The sequence below is a fragment of the Sesamum indicum genome, linkage group LG3, assembly GCF_026168435.1.
Source record: "Sesamum indicum cultivar Baizhima isolate 11 linkage group LG3, ASM2616843v1, whole genome shotgun sequence".
Classification (NCBI taxonomy): domain Eukaryota; kingdom Viridiplantae; phylum Streptophyta; class Magnoliopsida; order Lamiales; family Pedaliaceae; genus Sesamum; species Sesamum indicum.
Window position 1 is genome coordinate 6,258,517 of NC_142659.1, and position 20,030 is coordinate 6,278,546.

At 42.5% G+C, this 20,030-nt stretch overlaps 2 protein-coding genes across 4 annotated transcripts; one reads left to right on the plus strand and one right to left on the minus strand.

The window, feature by feature from the left end:
• Positions 1-7,149: 7,149 nt before the first annotated feature.
• RAP (RAP domain-containing protein) lies at positions 7,150-10,460 on the plus strand. Its single transcript, XM_011073779.3, has 3 exons — positions 7,150-9,270; positions 9,372-9,454; positions 10,137-10,460. The coding sequence occupies exons 1-3, from the start codon at positions 7,413-7,415 to the stop codon at positions 10,230-10,232; spliced, it is 2,037 nt and encodes a 678-aa protein (XP_011072081.2). The 5' UTR covers positions 7,150-7,412; the 3' UTR covers positions 10,233-10,460.
• Positions 10,461-11,233: 773 nt separating this feature from the next.
• On the minus strand, positions 11,234-15,557 carry LOC105157369 (CDT1-like protein a, chloroplastic). Of its 3 annotated transcripts, none has more exons than XM_011073780.3 (8): positions 15,193-15,557; positions 14,763-14,974; positions 14,543-14,662; positions 13,778-14,003; positions 12,596-13,250; positions 12,402-12,492; positions 11,668-11,728; positions 11,234-11,502 (listed from the first exon to the last, which is right to left on the minus strand). In XM_011073780.3, the coding sequence occupies exons 2-7, from the start codon at positions 14,945-14,947 to the stop codon at positions 11,674-11,676; spliced, it is 1,332 nt and encodes a 443-aa protein (XP_011072082.2). In that variant the 5' UTR covers positions 14,948-14,974; positions 15,193-15,557; the 3' UTR covers positions 11,234-11,502; positions 11,668-11,673. The 3 variants fall into 3 exon arrangements, with proteins under 3 accessions (XP_011072082.2, XP_088734986.1, XP_088734987.1); XM_088878860.1 differs by having other exon boundaries at positions 14,763-14,990; XM_088878861.1 differs by lacking the exon at positions 15,193-15,557 and having other exon boundaries at positions 14,763-15,186.
• Positions 15,558-20,030: the final 4,473 nt, after the last annotated feature.

Sequence of the window (20,030 nt, forward strand, 5' to 3'; positions counted from 1 at the left end):
CCAGTGGGGCTCGGTTACATGTGGATACAAACAATTTAACCTCTTCTTTAAGCCCACTGATAAACTTCATCTTAAAGAATTCTTCTTCTAGATTCTTATTGAGTATAAGCATCTGGTCCTTGAGCTCCTCAAACCTTTCTAAATAAGCATTGACTGTGGTTTCATGATGTAGCTTGTTAAACTCTGTCATCAACCTCTCCTTATCCAAGTCTTCAAATCTTTCAAAGATGTTCTTCACTAGTTCCTCTCATGACTGAAACTCTCTTTTTTCAGTATAATCTTGGTACCATAACTCGGCCTTACCTGCATGTATATCGAAGCCATAGGAACTTTTTGATCTTCAGGGATAGGGATTAACTTAAAGTATCTAGCACATCTCCTTGCCCAGCTTCTAGCATTCTCCCCATCAAAATAAAGGAACTATAACCTGTTCAAGGCACTGTAAGAACCAGGCTCTGGTGTGTGTTGTTCCTACCTGGAGATGTTAGTGCCCTCAGCTCTAAAAGGTATTGTGCACAGCTGCCCTTGATGATGAACCCTTTTCTACAGAGAGAGTCAAACCTTCCCCCAATATTGATTTGTTCCTATTGTATTATTGCAATTGTTCAACAACACTCTGAAGTTTTTGTTGTACTGTTATTAGGTTGTGTTCTACGTTTAAAACAGAGGCTTGGAGCCCCTCTTGCACCTTCATAACCTGATCCAAATGGCTGTGGATCTCATCCTCACTAGCTTGCCTTCTAGATCTCTCATCCATGAACATAATGTCTGTTTTTTTTTTTTTTGTGCCTCTTGTATTTCCTTTAACCGTGTTCCATCAGCCATTATAGCATGTTTTCAGTTCCAAGAATCGCCTGGCTCTGAGGCCAAATTGTCATGAACAATGAATAAAATTTGAAGAAATAACTAAGAAGAGAAAGGAGGTGGGAATGGAGTGAAACCGAGACTTGAGAAGGGAGATAAAATTTGATATTAATTCATAATAATCTTGCCCAACAACGTTCCTTGCTTCTAAAATAGAATTACAGACAAAAAGACAAGAAAGAAATAAAGTTGAAATTCATTAAAATTGCTCCAAAAAAGTGGTCATCTGTTGTACTTCGTCTAGCTCGAGTTGGTGGCCTAATGGCAACACAAGGACATTCCCATAATGGCAACCCCTCTGTGACCTTACTCACGCGCGTTGCCTACCGTACATGTGTCATCTGATGAGCTAGCGTGAGATCGCCCAATTGTAGTTAAATCCCCAATTCCCTCTTCCAAGTGATCGAGCCCTAATTCTCCAAAAACGACGCCATCTGCGCTTAGGGATTTCAATTCGCTCCCAATTTTGGGCGCGCTTGCACGGTCCAAATTCATCTCATCAATTGAGCGGCTCCCTTTTAAAGTCGCATTTTGGCCTGTAATTGCGACACAATGCAGATCGCTTCCTCAATGAATCAGCAGTAGAAGTGTTAGAACCACTGTTGTCACACCATCGCGGCTACTAGCAATGAAAGGCTTCAGCTTCGCGCTTGTAGTCCTTTTACACTTGCGGGGACCAGCATCCCTCTGCTCGGCACTGAGACTCCTCAACAGTCTTAGCATTCCCAGCAACAATTTTCGTCAGGCAGCTTGATGCTCAGCAGATTGATCAGCCTCACCCTCTGAGGGTGGGTTGACTTGTGGAATTAAGATTGATCAGCCTCACCCTCGGAGGACGTGCGGGCGGCTAGGGGAGGCCGGCCGGCACGCAGGTGCGCAAACGGCCTGCGAGCAGAGACTCTTACCGATTGGGGATTGCAAAACTGTTCGTATGGGAACTTCCTTGATGTGTGGGGATGCTATCCGCCAAGTATGAAGTCATTCCGAGGACGTTTGGGCAAGGAGATATAAGGGCGACGATCAGGCGCCACCCTGCGCGCGAGCAGGAGAGAAATGTGTGAAGCAGAGTGCTTTATCTTTCGAGATTTGCAAAACTGTTTCTATGGCGAGATCCTTGGAGTGTGGGAACACCTCCAAGATGTTTCAGAGGTAGACGGTTCCGTTTGGGTAGGAAACGACGATGATCTTCAGAGTCTGCCAGTGCAGTGGCGAGACTGTAATTTCAGAATATTGCATGGGCAATTCCTCAGAGATGGATGATCGGATGGGGCTGAAATTCAAGAGTTATGATGTAGAAGTCGTAGGCTACGCTACGGTTCAAGCGGCACGTGATTTGGACGTCGGTTGAGGGAGATGCGAAAAAGGTGCGCTCCTCAATCCCTTTCAATGTCTACTGCTGGAAATAAGAAAAACTTTCTTAAGCCTATTATAAGGGGGGTATGATGCGGTGAGCTCCAGCCGGCCCTCCCCGTGCACGACGGCAGTGGCGGTAGGCAACGTCGGCACTAAATGAGCATCTCTTGGGGGCATGTTGGGGGCCTCCAAGGGCCGGCTCTAGGCATCTCAAAGGAGTGTTTAGAGTCCCCGAAAGGCATGGGAACCGGACGGGCAGCGTAGGGCCAGGACAGCCTACGTTGGGCACAAATGCGGCCGAGAGGTTCCGTGTGACGTGCAAGGTTGCTCCGCGGGCTGCGAGATATTTGGGGCAACACCTCTCGTGCGAATGGGTGATCGAGGCAAGCACTCCAAGACCTCGTGATCCAACTCATGGCACGCGCTATCGGGTTCTAGCCGTCCATGGGGGTCCGTTGGCCAAGATGAGCGGTCGTGGGGCGACGCCGCATTGTGGGCAAATTATGTAGCCACGTCGAAAGGCAAGAAGGCATGTCGGGCATGCCATGCGGGATCAAAGCAAGATGTCGGCATATCATGTGGGCCTCGGACTTAAGGTGCGGTCCTACTCGGGCGAGGCATAAAAGACGGCCACGACGAAGGCGTGCGCCAAGGATGCCCCGAGTGTGCATTGGACATGAGACGGGCGTTGCGGGCGCATGCGGAGCGCCGTAATGCCGAGGCAGAGCGAGGATGCTCCTTGCCATCGAGGGATGCGTCGGCGGGTTCCGAGATTGTGGGCGAGACGCATGGCGGCAGACTAGCTAGTCGGGGCCGGCCGCTAAGAGACGCTAAGGCGTGCGTGCCGAGAGCCTCGGCGAACATGGGCATTTTGGATAGGCGAGCGCAAAGGCACGCGGTGCCGCGCAGGGATGCGTTCAGATGTCGTGCTAGCGAGCTTCAGTGTCGAAGACACGCGACGAACAGTCGGTAAACTCTGAGATGTGCGAAGGCTGGTCGAAGGTTGGGTGAAACCTGAGACGCCGCACGGGCGAAAAATATATTCCGCTGCGTGACAAGAGAGTCCGCCCGTGACAGTTGGTATCAGAGCCCGGTACCCGGGCTCTGGACTCTTCAAAGAGAATTGTGCCCAGTTGAAGATCTGGATTGGCACACGCCTCTACATCAGGTAGAGCTCAGTTGGGTTGAGACCGTCAGTTGAGACAAGATTATGCCGTAATTCGGGCACAGATATGTGGCTTTGTTGTCTTGGGCTTTAAAATGCTTCAGCGAGCCGATTGTGAGACGGTATGATTTTGGGGGACGTCTGCCACAGAGATTATGTTCAGTAGAGTCCTTTCGCGCGAGTTTGAGCTGCTTCAAGAGAGCAAGCGGCTACGGTCCAACTTTGATGATATTGGTTGGCAGTTGGGTTAGCGTCGCAGATATGTTGAGCGAGCTGTCAACCGTGGTCCGAAATTTTTTTTGGAAGGAACGAATATCAGATTTCAGAATTCATCTTGGCTTCCCTGAGCGAGAGGGGGACATGCCGATGCGTCGGGTGGACTGCGAGAGCCACGATTGCGAGATAAGCAACCATGTGTGCGGAGCTGCCGCAAGTCAGGAGGTGATCTAGGCGTTCAGGCCGTTTTGGTGTGCGAGATGCCACCTTTTGTGGAGAGTGGTGGATGAAGGGCCACCTTCTCATGAGGATTCGAGGAACCTTCCAGCGGGGAAGGATGAGCAGAATGTTGAGGTGCTTAGGCACAATTGCACATGAGGTGCTTGGAACAAGCCACCCTTGGGGTTGCGAGGAGTGGATGTTGAGACCCCTTCGTTTTGTGGGCAGTTGTCGGTATGAGCCGTATGTGGCCGAGCAGAAATGTGGGATGGAATGCTGTTGTGGTAGATGAGAGTGCGTCTAGAGGAAAGATGGCACGCTTCAAGAACCAGAGGGGCATAAGCATCCGTTATGAGAAAAACGGCAACTTGTCCGGAGCTTGAGTGGGAGCAGCCCACTAAGCCGTGCGTTGGATGCTCGTCAGGAGCATAATTGAGCGGAATTGCGAATGTTCTTCGAGGGGATTCGGACACCATATTATGGGCTCTTTGGTTGATGGATTTCCGAGGGGGACTACCGAGTTGAGATTTGAGGGGAGCATCGGGCTCCATTGGCACCATGAGCGGCATGGTGCGGCCGGGCTAGGATTTGGAATTGAATTTGAGTTTGGCGGCCGGGCGAGGATTCAAGAAATCTTAGCCTTGTGTTGCGTTGTGAATGAAATCCCAGTCCCGCGATCTTTGGGGGCAGTGACCCTATTTTTGTGCTGAGTCAAGAGAGGACTCTTTGCAGAGATGTTCGGTCCACGAGTGGCGTGGTTCCGACAGTTTGGGCAATCGGCCCATGTGCGTTTAAGTTGGTTCAAGTGTGAACAACCGCAGCGGCGGGTATGAGTGTTTGCCGAGGACGGCAACACCTCGAGTGGGGGAGAGAGTGTGAAGCGTGCACACAGACTCCACACTTCAGTCGTTCCAAATCAATTCGAGTGTATCTGAGGCACTGTTTTGAGGGACATCAGAGTTTCAGAGGCGCACTTGACGGGACTTGAAGCACAGTTTGCTACCCACCCGTTTGAAAAGTCGTGAAGAGAGTACAGAATGCGTGTACAGACTTCCGACCTGTGGTATTTGCATTGTAAATTGAGTGTATTCAGACACTACCTATGGGGGCAAACAGTCAGTGAGCAACAGTTCGGAGAGAGTGTAGCAGCGTACACAGACTCCATTATCGATTGAGCGACATTGGGGAAGAGAGTGTAGAGGAGTACACAGACTTCCAACTTGAGCAGACAATGAGAAATGCAGTGCATTGAGGCACGATTGTGGAGAGCTACCCGCCACTTTGGGAAGAGAGTGTAGAGAGAGGCACAGACTTCCGCTTTGAATTTTCGTGATGAATCGAGTGCGTTTGAGGCACTATGTTTTGTGGGGGAGCTTAGCACAGATTTGGGAAGAGGGTGTCGACGAGTACACGGACTTCCACTTGCGTTGAGATGATCACATCAGGTGCGGCAGAGGCACCGTTTGTGGGGAGATTACGTGGGGTGCTAAAGAGGCACTTCACGACCGAAGTGCTCGAAAGAGTAGGAGGACGGTCTGGTGTCGCGCGATACTGAGAGAGAGTATTGGGCACCGCATACACCTCAATCCTTCGTGTATGTGTTGACGAGGACGTCAACGGATCGAGTGGGGGAGAATGTCACTGGCCGCTCCTTGGGCAAGACGGCCGGCAGTGACTTGCGGAGGACGTGCGGGCGGCTAGGGGAGGCCGGCCGGCACGCAGGTGCGCAAACGGCCTGCGAGCAGAGACTCTTACCGATTGGGGATTGCAAAACTGTTCGTATGGGAACTTCCTTGATGTGTGGGGATGCTATCCGCCAAGTATGAAGTCATTCCGAGGACGTTTGGGCAAGGAGATATAAGGGCGACGATCAGGCGCCACCCTGCGCGCGAGCAGGAGAGAAATGTGTGAAGCAGAGTGCTTTATCTTTCGAGATTTGCAAAACTGTTTCTATGGCGAGATCCTTGGAGTGTGGGAACACCTCCAAGATGTTTCAGAGGTAGACGGTTCCGTTTGGGTAGGAAACGACGATGATCTTCAGAGTCTGCCAGTGCAGTGGCGAGACTGTAATTTCATAATATTGCATGGGCAATTCCTCAGAGATGGATGATCGGATGGGGCTGAAATTCAAGAGTTATGATGTAGAAGTCGTAGGCTACGCTACGGTTCAAGCGGCACGTGATTTGGACGTCGGTTGAGGGAGATGCGAAAAAGGTGCGCTCCTCAACCCCTTTCAATGTCTACTGCTGGAAATAAGAAAAACTTTCTTAAGCCTATTATAAGGGGGGTATGATGCGGTGAGCTCCAGCCGGCCCTCCCCGTGCACGACGGCAGTGGCGGTAGGCAACGTCGGCACTAAATGAGCATCTCTTGGGGGCATGTTGGGGGCCTCCAAGGGCCGGCTCTAGGCATCTCAAAGGAGTGTTTAGAGTCCCCGAAAGGCATGGGAACCGGACGGGCAGCGTAGGGCCAGGACAGCCTACGTTGGGCACAAATGCGGCCGAGAGGTTCCGTGTGACGTGCAAGGTTGCTCCGCGGGCTGCGAGATATTTGGGGCAACACCTCTCGTGCGAATGGGTGATCGAGGCAAGCACTCCAAGACCTCGTGATCCAACTCATGGCACGCGCTATCGGGTTCTAGCCGTCCATGGGGGTCCGTTGGCCAAGATGAGCGGTCGTGGGGCGACGCCGCATTGTGGGCAAATTATGTAGCCACGTCGAAAGGCAAGAAGGCATGTCGGGCATGCCATGCGGGATCAAAGCAAGATGTCGGCATATCATGTGGGCCTCGGACTTAAGGTGCGGTCCTACTCGGGCGAGGCATAAAAGACGGCCACGACGAAGGCGTGCGCCAAGGATGCCCCGAGTGTGCATTGGACATGAGACGGGCGTTGCGGGCGCATGCGGAGCGCCGTAATGCCGAGGCAGAGCGAGGATGCTCCTTGCCATCGAGGGATGCGTCGGCGGGTTCCGAGATTGTGGGCGAGACGCATGGCGGCAGACTAGCTAGTCGGGGCCGGCCGCTAAGAGACGCTAAGGCGTGCGTGCCGAGAGCCTCGGCGAACATGGGCATTTTGGATAGGCGAGCGCAAAGGCACGCGGTGCCGCGCAGGGATGCGTTCAGATGTCGTGCTAGCGAGCTTCAGTGTCGAAGACACGCGACGAACAGTCGGTAAACTCTGAGATGTGCGAAGGCTGGTCGAAGGTTGGGTGAAACCTGAGACGCCGCACGGGCGAAAAATATATTCCGCTGCGTGACAAGAGAGTCCGCCCGTGACACCCTCTGAGGGTGGGTTGACTTGTGGAATTAAGATGGTCCTTGAGGGTAGTTTTGTCAATTGATAAAGACGCATTGATTGCTCTTTCTTTCACTCACCATTTTACCTCTGCCAATATCTTCCCTCTCTTTCCTCTTATCCTGTTCTGTGGAAGTGCAGAGAGAGGTTTCCTGTACTGAAATTCTTGTTAGGAGCGGCGGCGACTGAAGTTTTCGTCTCTCCGGTCAATGAGCAGCCGCTGGTCAGTTCCAATCTTGTGATTAAACCGTCTAATACCTTGCCAAGAATATTTAAGGAAAGAGGAAGAAATAGAAGCCATGGAAGCATCAGGCTTGATTAATTCAGTCGCCACTTTCCACATCCCATCTGCAAAAGCAGCCACCTTTAAGACTTCGCTTCCCGTTGTTGGCCCAAGAATCCACCTCAACTCCCTTTCCCGAAAGCATTGTTGCATAAATTCTGGAAAGAATTATAGCAGAAACGACAACATTGTAGCTGTTGAAACTGCGGATTACATTGAAGATGGTGATAATGATGATGATAGCGTGGGAAAAGACAAGTGGACTCCTAATATTGCGAATTGGGAGGCAGAGTTTCTTGGGGAGATTGACCCATATGGATATTTGCCCCCTAGGAAGAGGAAAAAGCAGCCGAAATCTAGGTTATTGCAAGAATCTGATGAAATGGAGTGGTGTGTAAGGGCTAGGAAGGTTGCTTTGAAATCTATCGAGGCCAGAGGATTGACTGAGAAAATGGAGAGCTTGGTTATTGGCGAGAAGAAGAGGAAAAAAAAGAAGAAAAATCAACCGAAAATTGACAAAGTAAACGTGTTGAACTCCACTGATGATGATGAGGATGAGGATGAGGATTTTGACATTGATGAGGCAGATTTTGATGTAGATTCTCCGTATAAGACTAGTCATCTTAGGAGAAAGGTGAGTATGATTGCAGGTGGGATGTTCGAAGAAAGGAAGGAGAAATCTATGGAAACATTTGTTCAGAGGCTTTCGCAGTTTTCAGGGCCTTCTGACCGTAGGAAAGAAATTAACTTGAATAAGTCGATTGTGGAAGCGCAGACTGCTGAGGAAGTTTTGGAGGTTACAGCTGATGTCATCACAGCTGTTGCAAAAGGGCTTAGCCCTTCGCCCCTATCGCCTTTGAATATTGCCACAGCTTTACATAGGATTGCCAGGAATATGGAGAAAGTGTCAATGATGAGGACTCGTAGATTGACATTTGCGCGGCAAAGAGAGATGTGTATGCTTGTGGGGATGGCAATGGCTGCCTTGCCTGAGTGTTCGGCACAGGGAGTTTCCAATATTGCGTGGGCCTTGTCCAAGATTGGTGGCGAGCTTCTTTATTTATCAGAAATGGACAGGGTGGCTGAGGTGGCCTTGACTAAAGTGTCTGAATTCAATTCACAGAATGTTGCTAACTTGGCTGGTGCCTTTGCCTCTATGCAGCACTCTGCTCCAGAGCTGTTTTCAGAATTATCTAAAAGGGCCTCAAATATAATTCACACTTTTCAGCCGCAAGAAATTGCTCAAGTATTGTGGGCATTTGCTTCACTCTATGGGCCTGCAGACCCTATACTGGAGTCTCTAGACAATGTGTTTAAGGATGTGAAACAGCTCAAGTGCTGCCTAGACAACAAATCATCTAATGTTGATGATGAGAGAGGAGCAGAAAGCACTGGGAATTTTGTAGATTCAGAAGCGTCAAGCTCTCCCACACTCACATTTGTCAGAGATCAGCTGGGTAATATATCTTGGTCGTACGCAGTTCTGGGCCAGTTAAATCGTGTATTCTTTTCACATGTCTGGAGAACTTTGAGCCATTTTAAGGAGCAACAAGTTTCTGAACAGTATAGAGAAGATATTATGTTTGCTTCTCAGCTGAACCTAGTGAACCAGTGCCTGAAACTTGAGTATCCCCATCTTCAATTATCCTTGCCGAATGAGCTAGAGAACAAAATTACTCGTGCTGGACAAACTAAGAAGTTTAATCAGATGGTGACTTCCTCATTTCAGAAGGAGGTAGCCCGTCTCCTTGTTAGTACTGGCCTAGATTGGGTCAAAGAATATAATGTGGAGGGCTACACTTTGGATGCAGCCTTGGTTGATCAGAAAGTTGCTCTAGAAATTGATGGGCCAATGCATTTCTCAAGAAATTCTGGTGTGTATATCAAATTATGTCGACACAAACTCTTCTGGATATGTGGAACAGTATATGCTTCTATCTATATCTTAACCCATCGTGACATCATTTCTTTGCAGCAATTCCGCTAGGCCATACTATGCTAAAACGCCGTTTCATCACTGCAGCTGGGTGGAAGCTCATCTCTGTATCCCATCAAGAAGTAAGACTTTTTTTATTAGTTTGTGTATTTTATCTTATATCTGCTAGTTTCGTTCAGTTTCCGAAGATAAGTTCAATTGACAGTATGAGTGGATCAGCAGAACACCCAAGCAGGCACGGTTACTTACACATGGTTTTGTTAATTGAATTGGAAGAGCTTCTTTATACCAATTTGCTTGAAACTTTGGACACAATATTAGTTCTAAGACCAGTTGGTGATGCAATTGCATGCTTCATCTGTGCAAATACCTAAGTTGACCTTTGCAAGATTTAGTAGTCAAAGACACCTATCTTTTCTACATCTCTAGGCAAAAGTCAAGCATCCATCAATTGTTCATCATCAATAAAGAACTTAATAGTTCCAGCACCTTTTGTGACATCCTTGCAAGGCATCAACTGTACAATACTAGTTTACATGGTTCTGCGGTAGGAGCCTGTCTGGCTATGCTAGATGATTATTCAAGATTCTGTGACTTCTGTCCTTGATTTTACATCTGAGTTACAAATATTGGGTTTATCTGATGTCTAACTTCTTTAATCTACTTCCTGCTTTGTTTAGAACTCCTTTTTAACTCTCGAACAAAATGTTCTGTTTGGTGGACAATAGCCATCGTACTTGTAAATGATATATCTCGAAAATATGATCAGTGCTAATGCATGGTTTTTCCTTCACGTCCTTGCAGTGGGAAGAACTTCAAGGTGAGTTTGAGCAGCTAGACTATCTTAGAAGGATACTCGACAATCACATAGGTAAAGGAAGCAGCAAAATTGTGTCGTAAATAGATGAGTACCAAGTGAGGTAGACAAAAATCAGAGCGCATTTTAACCAATCCAATGGACTATACGATTCCATGTTGCTACGGGTTTAAGTTTCTTGGTTTCTGTCAAATGGCAAAGGTATTTCAATTTACATTAGAGCTTAAGGTGCCCTTTTGGCGTCCAAATGCCATTTCTCTGACTTCTCTGCTAAATAACCCAGTATATGTTTATATTCTCCAGGTTGGGCATCTTCGCTTCCTTCTTAAATGTTTTTAAACTTCTTTTCTTTTTATTATAAAAGGAATCGTCAAGTACAGTTATAGTATTCTGCAAAAGATGCAGCATGGACCATTTCATGACTTAATGTATCCACCTATCCAATTAAAAATTAAACTACTCAATTGGAATTGATTGATAAAAGCTCATTTGAATTTAATTTATAACATTTAACAAACCACACTTGAACAAAAACTTTCAAATTTGGTTTAAACTTGATTTGATTAGTGTAAAAATATAAATATACTTTGTTCGAGCTCAATTTATATTTAATTCAATTTATTTGAACTCGATTAAATTAGTAATCAAATCGTACTCAAACACTATTTTTCAAGCTTGATATCAATTCAGCAAGTTTAAACAATGATGTGTTCAACTTGATTCGAATCATCTACTACCTTAGTTGCATGCATGTATTCTTTCCTAATGCATCTAGATTTTGTGGAATTCCGTACTTGGTCCAATAACTCATCCTATTAGCATCACACTTTCCCTTCTTTTAATTTTGCTTTAGTTGTGTCTTATTTCTCTTCTTCCTTTCCCTTTGGTTTGTGCCCGTTACTTCTGTGGTTGCTGGCTCCAAGAGGGGCAAATGCAAGCAAGAATTCTCAGACCTAAACACAGAGTTCAAGGCTGCAATAGTTCCTACAACGCACCAAGAACTTTGTTTATTCCTGTCGACTTGCTATTTTCACTCAAAACTCAAATACCATCTCTAGATATAATTTATGCCTTCCTTTCAAAATGTTGCAACAATCACACAAATCATTCATTTTGATTAATTGCAATTGAAAACTCCGGAACAGCAAGCAAAAGGCCCAACAGTAATTACGTACTCATGGAAATCATGTACATCCTCAGGGGAGCCCCAGGATAAGCAATTTTAACAATAGATCAGAATAATTGTTGCCGCCTTTAAATTTGGACATTTCTAACACCTGAAAAGAGAGGTAAAAAATTAATGGCCCCTTCAATACCTAACTTGAAATGTACTCGAAGTCAAGTCAATGTTCCCTGCAAGAGAATATAAGACAATATCAGAGGCAATTATGGTAAAATGAAAGCCACTAAAAGTTGTTATGCTAGCATGACACTAGATACGCAGCCTTATAAGAATGTTGTTTTTCAAATTTTGCTGGGCGTACTTCACTAGGAAACAATATCTAACAAGGCACTGACCTCTGATCATATGACATCAATTCTTTCACAGATGGAGTTCACATCTGATACTTTCTTGACACTGCAAATTACCAAACGAGGTATGTAATCTTAGCCAAGCACACACCAAATCTTCTGAATTCATATCATCAAATATGAAAGATACAACTATTGAAGTGTCAAATTAGAAGTACACTAATGAATATCTAGGATGTTTTAAAATTTACTAGTTTCAATAAACTCCTCATATGTTAAAGCTCATAGATACATAAATTAGTTGCTAACAAACGAAACTCATGAGGAAAAAAAAAAGTATAATGTTTCTGTAAGCAAGCAAAAATATAGTTCAAGTTCAACATGTGAAAACAAGAAATAGCACAATGAGACAATGGTAGTGGGGGAATGATAACTCATACCACCAACAATTTTAAATTGCCAAATGCAACAAAAATCAATCTTACATAAAACACCAACATAAAGAGCCCTCTTTGGATGCATAGGTATTGTGAGAACAAGAAATCACACCAAGTCAGCAGTTTCTAGCAGCCATTCTTGCAAGGTTAAATGCCCACAGATCAAAATTTTCCAGGTGTTCTTGTGAATATAATTCATTGCTTTAACATATCTAAGCAGAATGACCTAGCCAAATAAACCCTTTTCTTCAAACCAATTACTAGATCATTTCCTAAACAATATAACTGATAAAATCCATTCTGGCAGCCCATTAAAGAAAATATTCAGGCAAAAGAACTTACTTGTACAGAAGGTCACCACTTGGCGCCAATCTCTTACAAAACCAATCTGGAACCAGCCTCTCGAGGTGCTCCATTTGCATTTCAACCTCATCTAAGCATGTAAGGAAAGCATACTGAGAAACTTATGCACTGGAACTTAAAAGAAGGGCATAACAAGGAAAGAAAAGAAAATAGATAACAGCATCTGAGCTTACTGTGGTCATCAATCTCAAAATTATTCATAATAATCTTCTGAACAAGTTCTCCCTTTGTAATTGAACAAAAGTTGACAGATTGAAATATTTGGTGAATCAAGAGAACAAGGTCAGTCAAGCAAACAGATATTTGCTTCTGTGAGAAGATAGTGTCTTCACCGTCCATGCCATAGAAATCTAATGATTTCTTAGCAGCTGAAGTGGATTGCTTGCTGGTTTGGCTTGCCGTCTTCTTGGTATCGTCTTCACAGGTTAGCACTGATCTAGTTGGCGAAATTGACCTCATTGGGGTAGATTGTACTGGTGTTTCAACAATTACACTATCACTTCCCACAAGAGGCTTCAGAGGAGTGGTCTCACTCCCACTGGCTACAGAAGAAGAACCAGGAAGTGACCTTAGTTCTTCAATCTCTCCATCCATCTCTCCATTAACCTCACATGCAGATTTGACAGGAGAAATGACATCTGTCCTCTCCATCTCTGTCGCAGCAGCCTTCTGATGAAAGTGTGTTTTAAAAGAAGGAGGCAGATGGGATGAATTTAATGTCTCCGTCTCAGACAAAACTGATAAGTTTGCAGAGACTGAGTCTCCATTTATGGCGATTTTTCTTGAGCTGAATGGCTCTGGTAGTGCAGCTTCAGGGATATCACAGCCCTGCTAGCAAACAGCAAGAGCAAAGGTTCAGCACACAAAGTTTAAGCAAATACAAATTTGAGAATAGAACAGCATTTTCCATCATCTGAATTCCAGGCTAAGAAAGTGCTGTAACCACACCTCAATAGAGAATGATGAAAAAAAAGATCTGGCTGGATTTGAAGAATAAGATAGTAAAAAATGCGTGGCTCTGTACCCAACAGTCTTATAGGTACAGTGCAAATGAGGGTAGTGACTAGTAAAAATACAGATCTTGTAATTGTTTGATTCCAATTAATTGTGATCACTTAATTCCACTAATGCATAGCATTAGGTTTGCGATTAAGACAAATGAACCAAATCCATTCAAATATTTCATTCTGCTCCATACGTGAACAGGCTCAGTTCTAATCCCTCCAACTGTAGAAAGGAAAATTTTTCACTTGCATAAAGAAATAAGATAGCTACATAACTATTTTAATACAGAAAAATATCCAATCACAACATTTTCTCAGTTACGACATAATCTTGTGGAAAGGAGACATTACCTCAGGATGTCTGATGTAAAACTCTCTTAGTCTGGAAGTGAAAAGATTGCTCAGAGCCACATATGCAGATTCTTCATGATGATCTTTTACAACATCAAAAAGCAACGTAATCTTCATGTCTGACTTCATGCACTTGGTTTTCTCATCATGTATGAGAATCTTATCAATCTGAACTGCTTCAGGAAGTATATATTTTATTTGTCCAATATGTATGTATAGGAATTTTCTGATACAAGGAAGTAACAAGGAAAGGATTAAACCTCGTACAGCAATAGAGATTGAAGACCAATTTACAGCATAATAGTAAGACATTAAAGAATCCTATCATAATAGAACCCAACCCAACACCCCCCCCCCCCCAAACCCCACTTTATTGCATCCGCATATATTAATACAAGTTTATCTGAGTTAACTGGAAACATCTTACAATGCTGTGAAAGAACATCATAAGATCAGCTAGCCTAGAAAGATTATTAGTGTTATCATCAATCAATATGGTCGATGATCCTCTTAAAAAATGCCTTCTCGAGTTCACATGTCAACTTACAGTTAACACTAGCAGGCACAATGTATTCCGCTAAGACCCGCTGGAATGGCAGGGCACTAGAACAGAGATAGAAGACATAGTTCCATATCTTAAAAATAAAAAAGGAGGACGAAAAGACCTTACGGACTCCTTTGGAGTATACCTAAGCTAACAGATATGCGGCGTCCATAAGAACAGAAAGCACATAATGAAAAAGGTCAAAAGGAAGAACAAGTTACCTTCCTGTCAGGATTTCAACTTGACTGCTAATGTTCTGAAAACTTGGTGTCCTTTTACGTAGACTCAACAACCTCAACGAACTAGTCATGCGATTAAAAATCTCCAGTAAGGTACCATACCTGATAACACAGAAAGAAGTCATCTTTCCTAAATTTCAGTTTTATATATGTATATATATAGATATATGAACACATTAAGAAATGCATAGAGTAGGACGACTTGTCCGGAAGTTCAGCCCGCTCTTCGTTGCCCTTAATACGTGATGGTTCTTTGGTTTTCACTGGTGTTGGAGACGAAAAATCCTCTTCCAAGTCATGGATTTGAACAATTCCTTCCTTGTGTGGAGAGATGGAAGAAATTTTGAGCTTCACTTCCGCAGTGTTTTCCGGTGCTGGTGCTTCCATGCTTTTCCAAGGCCAATAATGAAAAACCTGAATCGACAAGAAACTGAACCAAGTTTGTACGTAGGATTAGATAATAAAACGTTGTGTTGGTACGATTTCAAGAATATTTGTTAATGGCGGAGAGGTAGCATTGGAAATGGGAAACGAGAATTCCCCACCAAGCACTCAACTTGGGAATTGAATTCTTTACACACAAAGACATAAGATAAAAGAAAAACAAGAGAGGTGCATTTTGGTACAATTACCAGTTGTTGGTGCTGAACTAGAAATTGAAAATGGAGAGGGAATGGCAGTGCAGGGTTTATTGTTGAGCAGGAGGGAAAAGCAAGCAGGAGAGGAGAGGTTTGAACTTTGAACTGAAATGGGGGGTTTTGGTCCCGGAAAGCTGAATAAAAAGCCCAAATATTGTGAGAGAAGCAGTAGTCGTTGCCATAAAGCCCAAATCCAAACCCAAACCCAAACCCTCCAAATCACAAAAATGCTAAGCCCAAATCAAGTTTGGTCTCTTTCATTAAACTCTCTCAGTCTGTTCTGTTCATCTTAAATTCCTCCTCAAAATTAAATAATGAATGTAGAAAATGTTTTTGTACGCTGCTCCACTCACATCATCCATTCAATATATTGAATAATGATCATTTTGATTTGATGAGGTAATGTTACATAAAGGACATCAACTTATGTTGCGGGTGTGGGAAAAAACAAAAACACAAACAAATGAATTGTTTGTATTATTATATAGTAAGAGGAAAGTGTTTTTGGGAATTTATGTATGTAGCTGAAGCTGATTGATTATAGCAACACCCCACCCCCACCCCCCCCCCTACCCCCCAAAAAAAAACAAAAAGGAAAAAATCAAAGCTTCATGCATTCATCATTAATCATTCATCCATCCACCCCCACCCCCCTTTAGGCCTTGAGAAAATATAAAATAAAAAGGGGGGGGGTTGGCACCGACCGACCAGGTGGTGACCAACCTGGCCGTCCCTCCTCCCTCTGCCCTCCACGTGTCTCTCCCCTGACCTCCTCCATATCTCTATCCCCACTCTCATTGGCGTCACTATATATATATATATATGTATGTATTGTTTGGAGACAATGAATGTGACACGTGTCATGTATTGGGATTTGCAAAAGATATTTATTATTTGTTTAAATTGGAGGTGGAGGAGGAGGAGCTCATATCATATGTGTTGGTAATAATTTGTAGGTAGGTAGGTGGCTAATGCCTTCTTTACTTTACTACATTAATCATCATCATCATCATTGCATTTATTTATTAGCTAAAAATACACTTTCTTCCTAAACTATTTTTTATCTAATATTTACTCGCTCGAACTAATAAATATAACACCTACTCTTTTTAATTAATTTTTCAATAATTTTGTCCTTATATTATATATATAATTCAAAAAAAAAATTCCAACGATTTTGTATTTTAATTTCAATTAAAATTTTCTTGATTGGAAAAAATATTTTTAATTATAATGAAGTAAGAAAACTAGTAGATTAAATAATTTGAATGTTATTATATTTTACAGACTCAAAATTAAATAATGAATGTATACAAGAAAATACAGAAAACTATTTCATTAAAAGAATTTTATTAATTTGATGATAAAAATTAAATAATTAACTATTTATTCTTTTTAATTAAATGATTTTTTGAATATATTTTTTTTAAAAAATATGATTGATGGCATTCAGAAAACGCACTTCAAGACTTGGGTCGAAGCAAATGCAAATTCTGAAGGGAGAACCTGCAAAAAAGACGTTAGCACTCTAACGCCCAAGTTAGTATTAAATTCGAAATAAAATAAGCGAAAAAGTAAGTGAATTTAATTAAAAGTCGAGATATTATGAATAAAGTTGATGAAAAGTGTAAGAACACATAATAATATACTTAGAAATAGCTTAAAAAATAGGTTTGAGAGTGAAAGAGGAGTTTAAAGAGTAAGAGGGGCGTGAGAAAGGTATCCCCGCCTAGAGGAACTAAGATTGTAATTATAGAGGAGTACCCCCGTCAGTTGGGGGTCTATCCCACTCCCTAGATATTCGTGGAGATTGATGGGGATGGTTAGAATAAGAAGTAGGTCGTTCTTATCTATAGTTGGATGTGTGTTAGTAGGAGTCCTATTTGTCTAGGAGGACCCCTCATTTGCAAGGAGTCCTAGTCTTCAATGGGTCCTAGCCTTATATAATTCAAGGAAGCCTATAAAAATAATTTGGTGGTGATTTAATAGGCAAAAGATTAGAATATATATTAAAAATAATATAATTATTCAAACTATGCGGGATATTTTTATATACGTGTATATATATATATATATATATCAATTATGATTATTAAATTATACAGATGAGCAACATTAATTAACATATAATATATATAGTCATCCAAGGGACAACATCCATCCATCCTCATCCTGTCAAAATATGTATAATTAATAATCCAGAATTATATTTATATATGTGTTTAGGTGGTAACCCACCACACCACACCAGATCAGACTAATTAATAGCAGCTAGCTAACTCCATCTAACAATCTAACTCATACTATATATTACTTTTCATTATTATTATTATATAATTAATGTTATTAATTATTATGCTCTCTTAATTAATTAATTAATATATGGTAAAAAATATTCTAACAGAGGTGAGTGGGGAGTGGGAGGGTGGGATTTTTGCAGGGAGATGGAATTGAGCTAGGTTGGTATATTTGTGTGGATGTTGATGGATCAATCAATTATTAATATATATAGTGTTGCTATAGCAGCTTAGGATACCATACTCTTTACCTACCAAAATTCCAAATGCACAGACATTAAACTGCATGTTGCACAGACATTAAACTGCATGTTGCACAGACAAAATGAATTAATTAAGGTTAGTGTCTCAGAATAAACCTACTTATAATAATGAAAAACGATCAACTCATTTTATATTGTTAATTAGTGTGATAATTATCCTAATTTATGATCATACATATTGTTGCAAGGATTGACTTTATTGTCTTTGCCGCCACACTTATTAATTACCCTTACCAATCATTACAATACATTTATATATATATATCTATCTTACTTGCTAAGAATGGAATATTATTACAATACATACTATTGAACTACTCAACCTAATATAATATATTGTGTTATAAGACTCCCATTGAAAACTACGTACCATTAAACTACGCACTTCCCTAGCTACCATGTACGTAGTATATAGGTATCTTTGTCCCAACCGCTTTCACTATATATTTAACTTTATTCTTAATTATTCCTAATTTCTTATTCACTTTCTATCTCTTGATAACTCCTTCAAATGCATTCTTTTGTTATTATTATATATATATATATATATGGGGTCCAAAAATATTTACTATTCCTAATTATTAAGCGCTAGTATAATTTAAAATATTTATTAAAATAGTCTTTTAATTACATAAAGATGTTTATCCTTAGCACAAACACATATATAATCTCTATCTTATAGATGTACGTACATAAATCATTACATTCACTTAAAAGAGTATAACGGACACAAAATAAATCGTTGATTTTATAAATGTGATTCATTTTAAAACATACTTTCATTATAATATTTTTAGAATTAAATTTGATAACCCTAAATACTAAAGATACATAAGGAAGCCCGCTCGGTCCAAAGTAGAAAAGGCCCCGGTAGGAGAGGCCCATTGGGCCTTCACAAATTTGAAGACTCTTAACTTAGGAGAAACCCATGTTGGAGATCAAGCCTAGGTCCATGGGCCTCCACGCCTCTCCTCGATGGCAGTTAAACCCCGTCCATGAGGATGTAATCACCACGTGGTGGGGGCCTCCTCAAGCTAACGCAATTGAGGCTTGCCAACTAAGCCACTCAAGGTTCTAGGGACTTCTACAAAAGGAGTCCACCCAACCACCTCGCCGGGAATGCTAGAATAACCCTATAAACAACCCTATCCCAAGGTATGACCCTATTCGTTGGGGGAGCACCTATTTGCAGGGATTATTCCCCCGAATGAGGAGGGATTCAATCAAATTAAGGAGTAACATCTCTCCTGGGTCCAAGGGGATCGGGCTGTTCAGTCCCACCATCTGGGGGAGGCGACTATAAATATTAAAACTTCCTCACTTTAAAAGGGTAACATTGTTCTGATGATCGTCCAAGAAGTTAGGATACACAATTTAATATTATTCTTGCAATGATTCTATTAGTTATTATTACCTTTAATAATTTACAATTATCTTTTTCTCACTTTTTTACTGACTTAGATGTTGGAGTGCTAATGTATTTTTTTGCAGGCTCGGTCTAAGAGATCGAGACTCAAAGACCTCAATTGGACTCACTCCAACGAACATTTTTTTCTCGTATCAAGTGAGGATCATAGATGCATTCAATAGCAGAATCAAGAGTCAAGAGGGAGTTGATCTCCAACTGAGAGACAACCAGGTTGGTTAGGTGGTTGAGGAAACTTCTCCGGTGACCCCACCACGTGAAAAAGAATGAGGATCTAACCCCATTGATCCTGCCAAACTTGTTCTTGTCGGCTCTTCTTCATATACCTTCTCTAAGGGTTGTTATCGCCTAAGTTATCACAACCCGCAGACTGCAACACTACTTCCTCTCACACCCCATAGGGGTGCGGAGTAATCACATGCTGAAACCATGCGGAAGCCAAAGACCTTGGGAAGACTGGTCAAGTAGGCTATCAAACTAAGTGAATACGACTTCTCCTACTTACAGCAAATGACCATCAAAACTCAAGCCCTGGTGAATTTTGTATTAAAAATGATAGCTCCTACTCCTAGTAAAAAGGTATAGTTATTGTATGCGGACGACGCGACCACCCTTAGTGGGAGTGGTGGGACGACCTCGAGTTCGTGATGAATATTTGACTTCAAAACCTCTAGCAACGAGGCAGAATATGAGGTGTGAAGATGGTTTGGGAAGCAGGATCGTAACACCTCATCACACATTCCGACTCACAGTTAATCATCAAGCGAGTGGAAGGCATGTATGAAACAAAGGAGGCTAGCATGATATAATACCTTCAGAGGATTGGGGACCTATACTCGATTTTCA

What these genes read in the sequence shown, in the direction of transcription:
- LOC105157369 (XM_011073780.3), bottom strand. Translation starts at nt 14,947, where the DNA reads ATGGAAGCACCAGCACCGGAAAACACTGCGGAAGTGAAGCTCAAAATT. An exon ending in GTTGAAATCCTGACAGGAAG is followed by an intron (nt 14,004 to 14,542) that starts GTAACTTGTTCT and finishes TCCTTGTATCAG; the next exon opens with AAAATTCCTATACATACATA. An exon ending in TTTTGAGATTGATGACCACA is followed by an intron (nt 12,493 to 12,595) that starts GTAAGCTCAGAT and finishes TTACATGCTTAG; the next exon opens with ATGAGGTTGAAATGCAAATG.
- RAP (XM_011073779.3), top strand. Translation starts at nt 7,413, where the DNA reads ATGGAAGCATCAGGCTTGATTAATTCAGTCGCCACTTTCCACATCCCA. An exon ending in GCATTTCTCAAGAAATTCTG is followed by an intron (nt 9,271 to 9,371) that starts GTGTGTATATCA and finishes ATTTCTTTGCAG; the next exon opens with CAATTCCGCTAGGCCATACT. An exon ending in TCTCTGTATCCCATCAAGAA is followed by an intron (nt 9,455 to 10,136) that starts GTAAGACTTTTT and finishes ACGTCCTTGCAG; the next exon opens with TGGGAAGAACTTCAAGGTGA.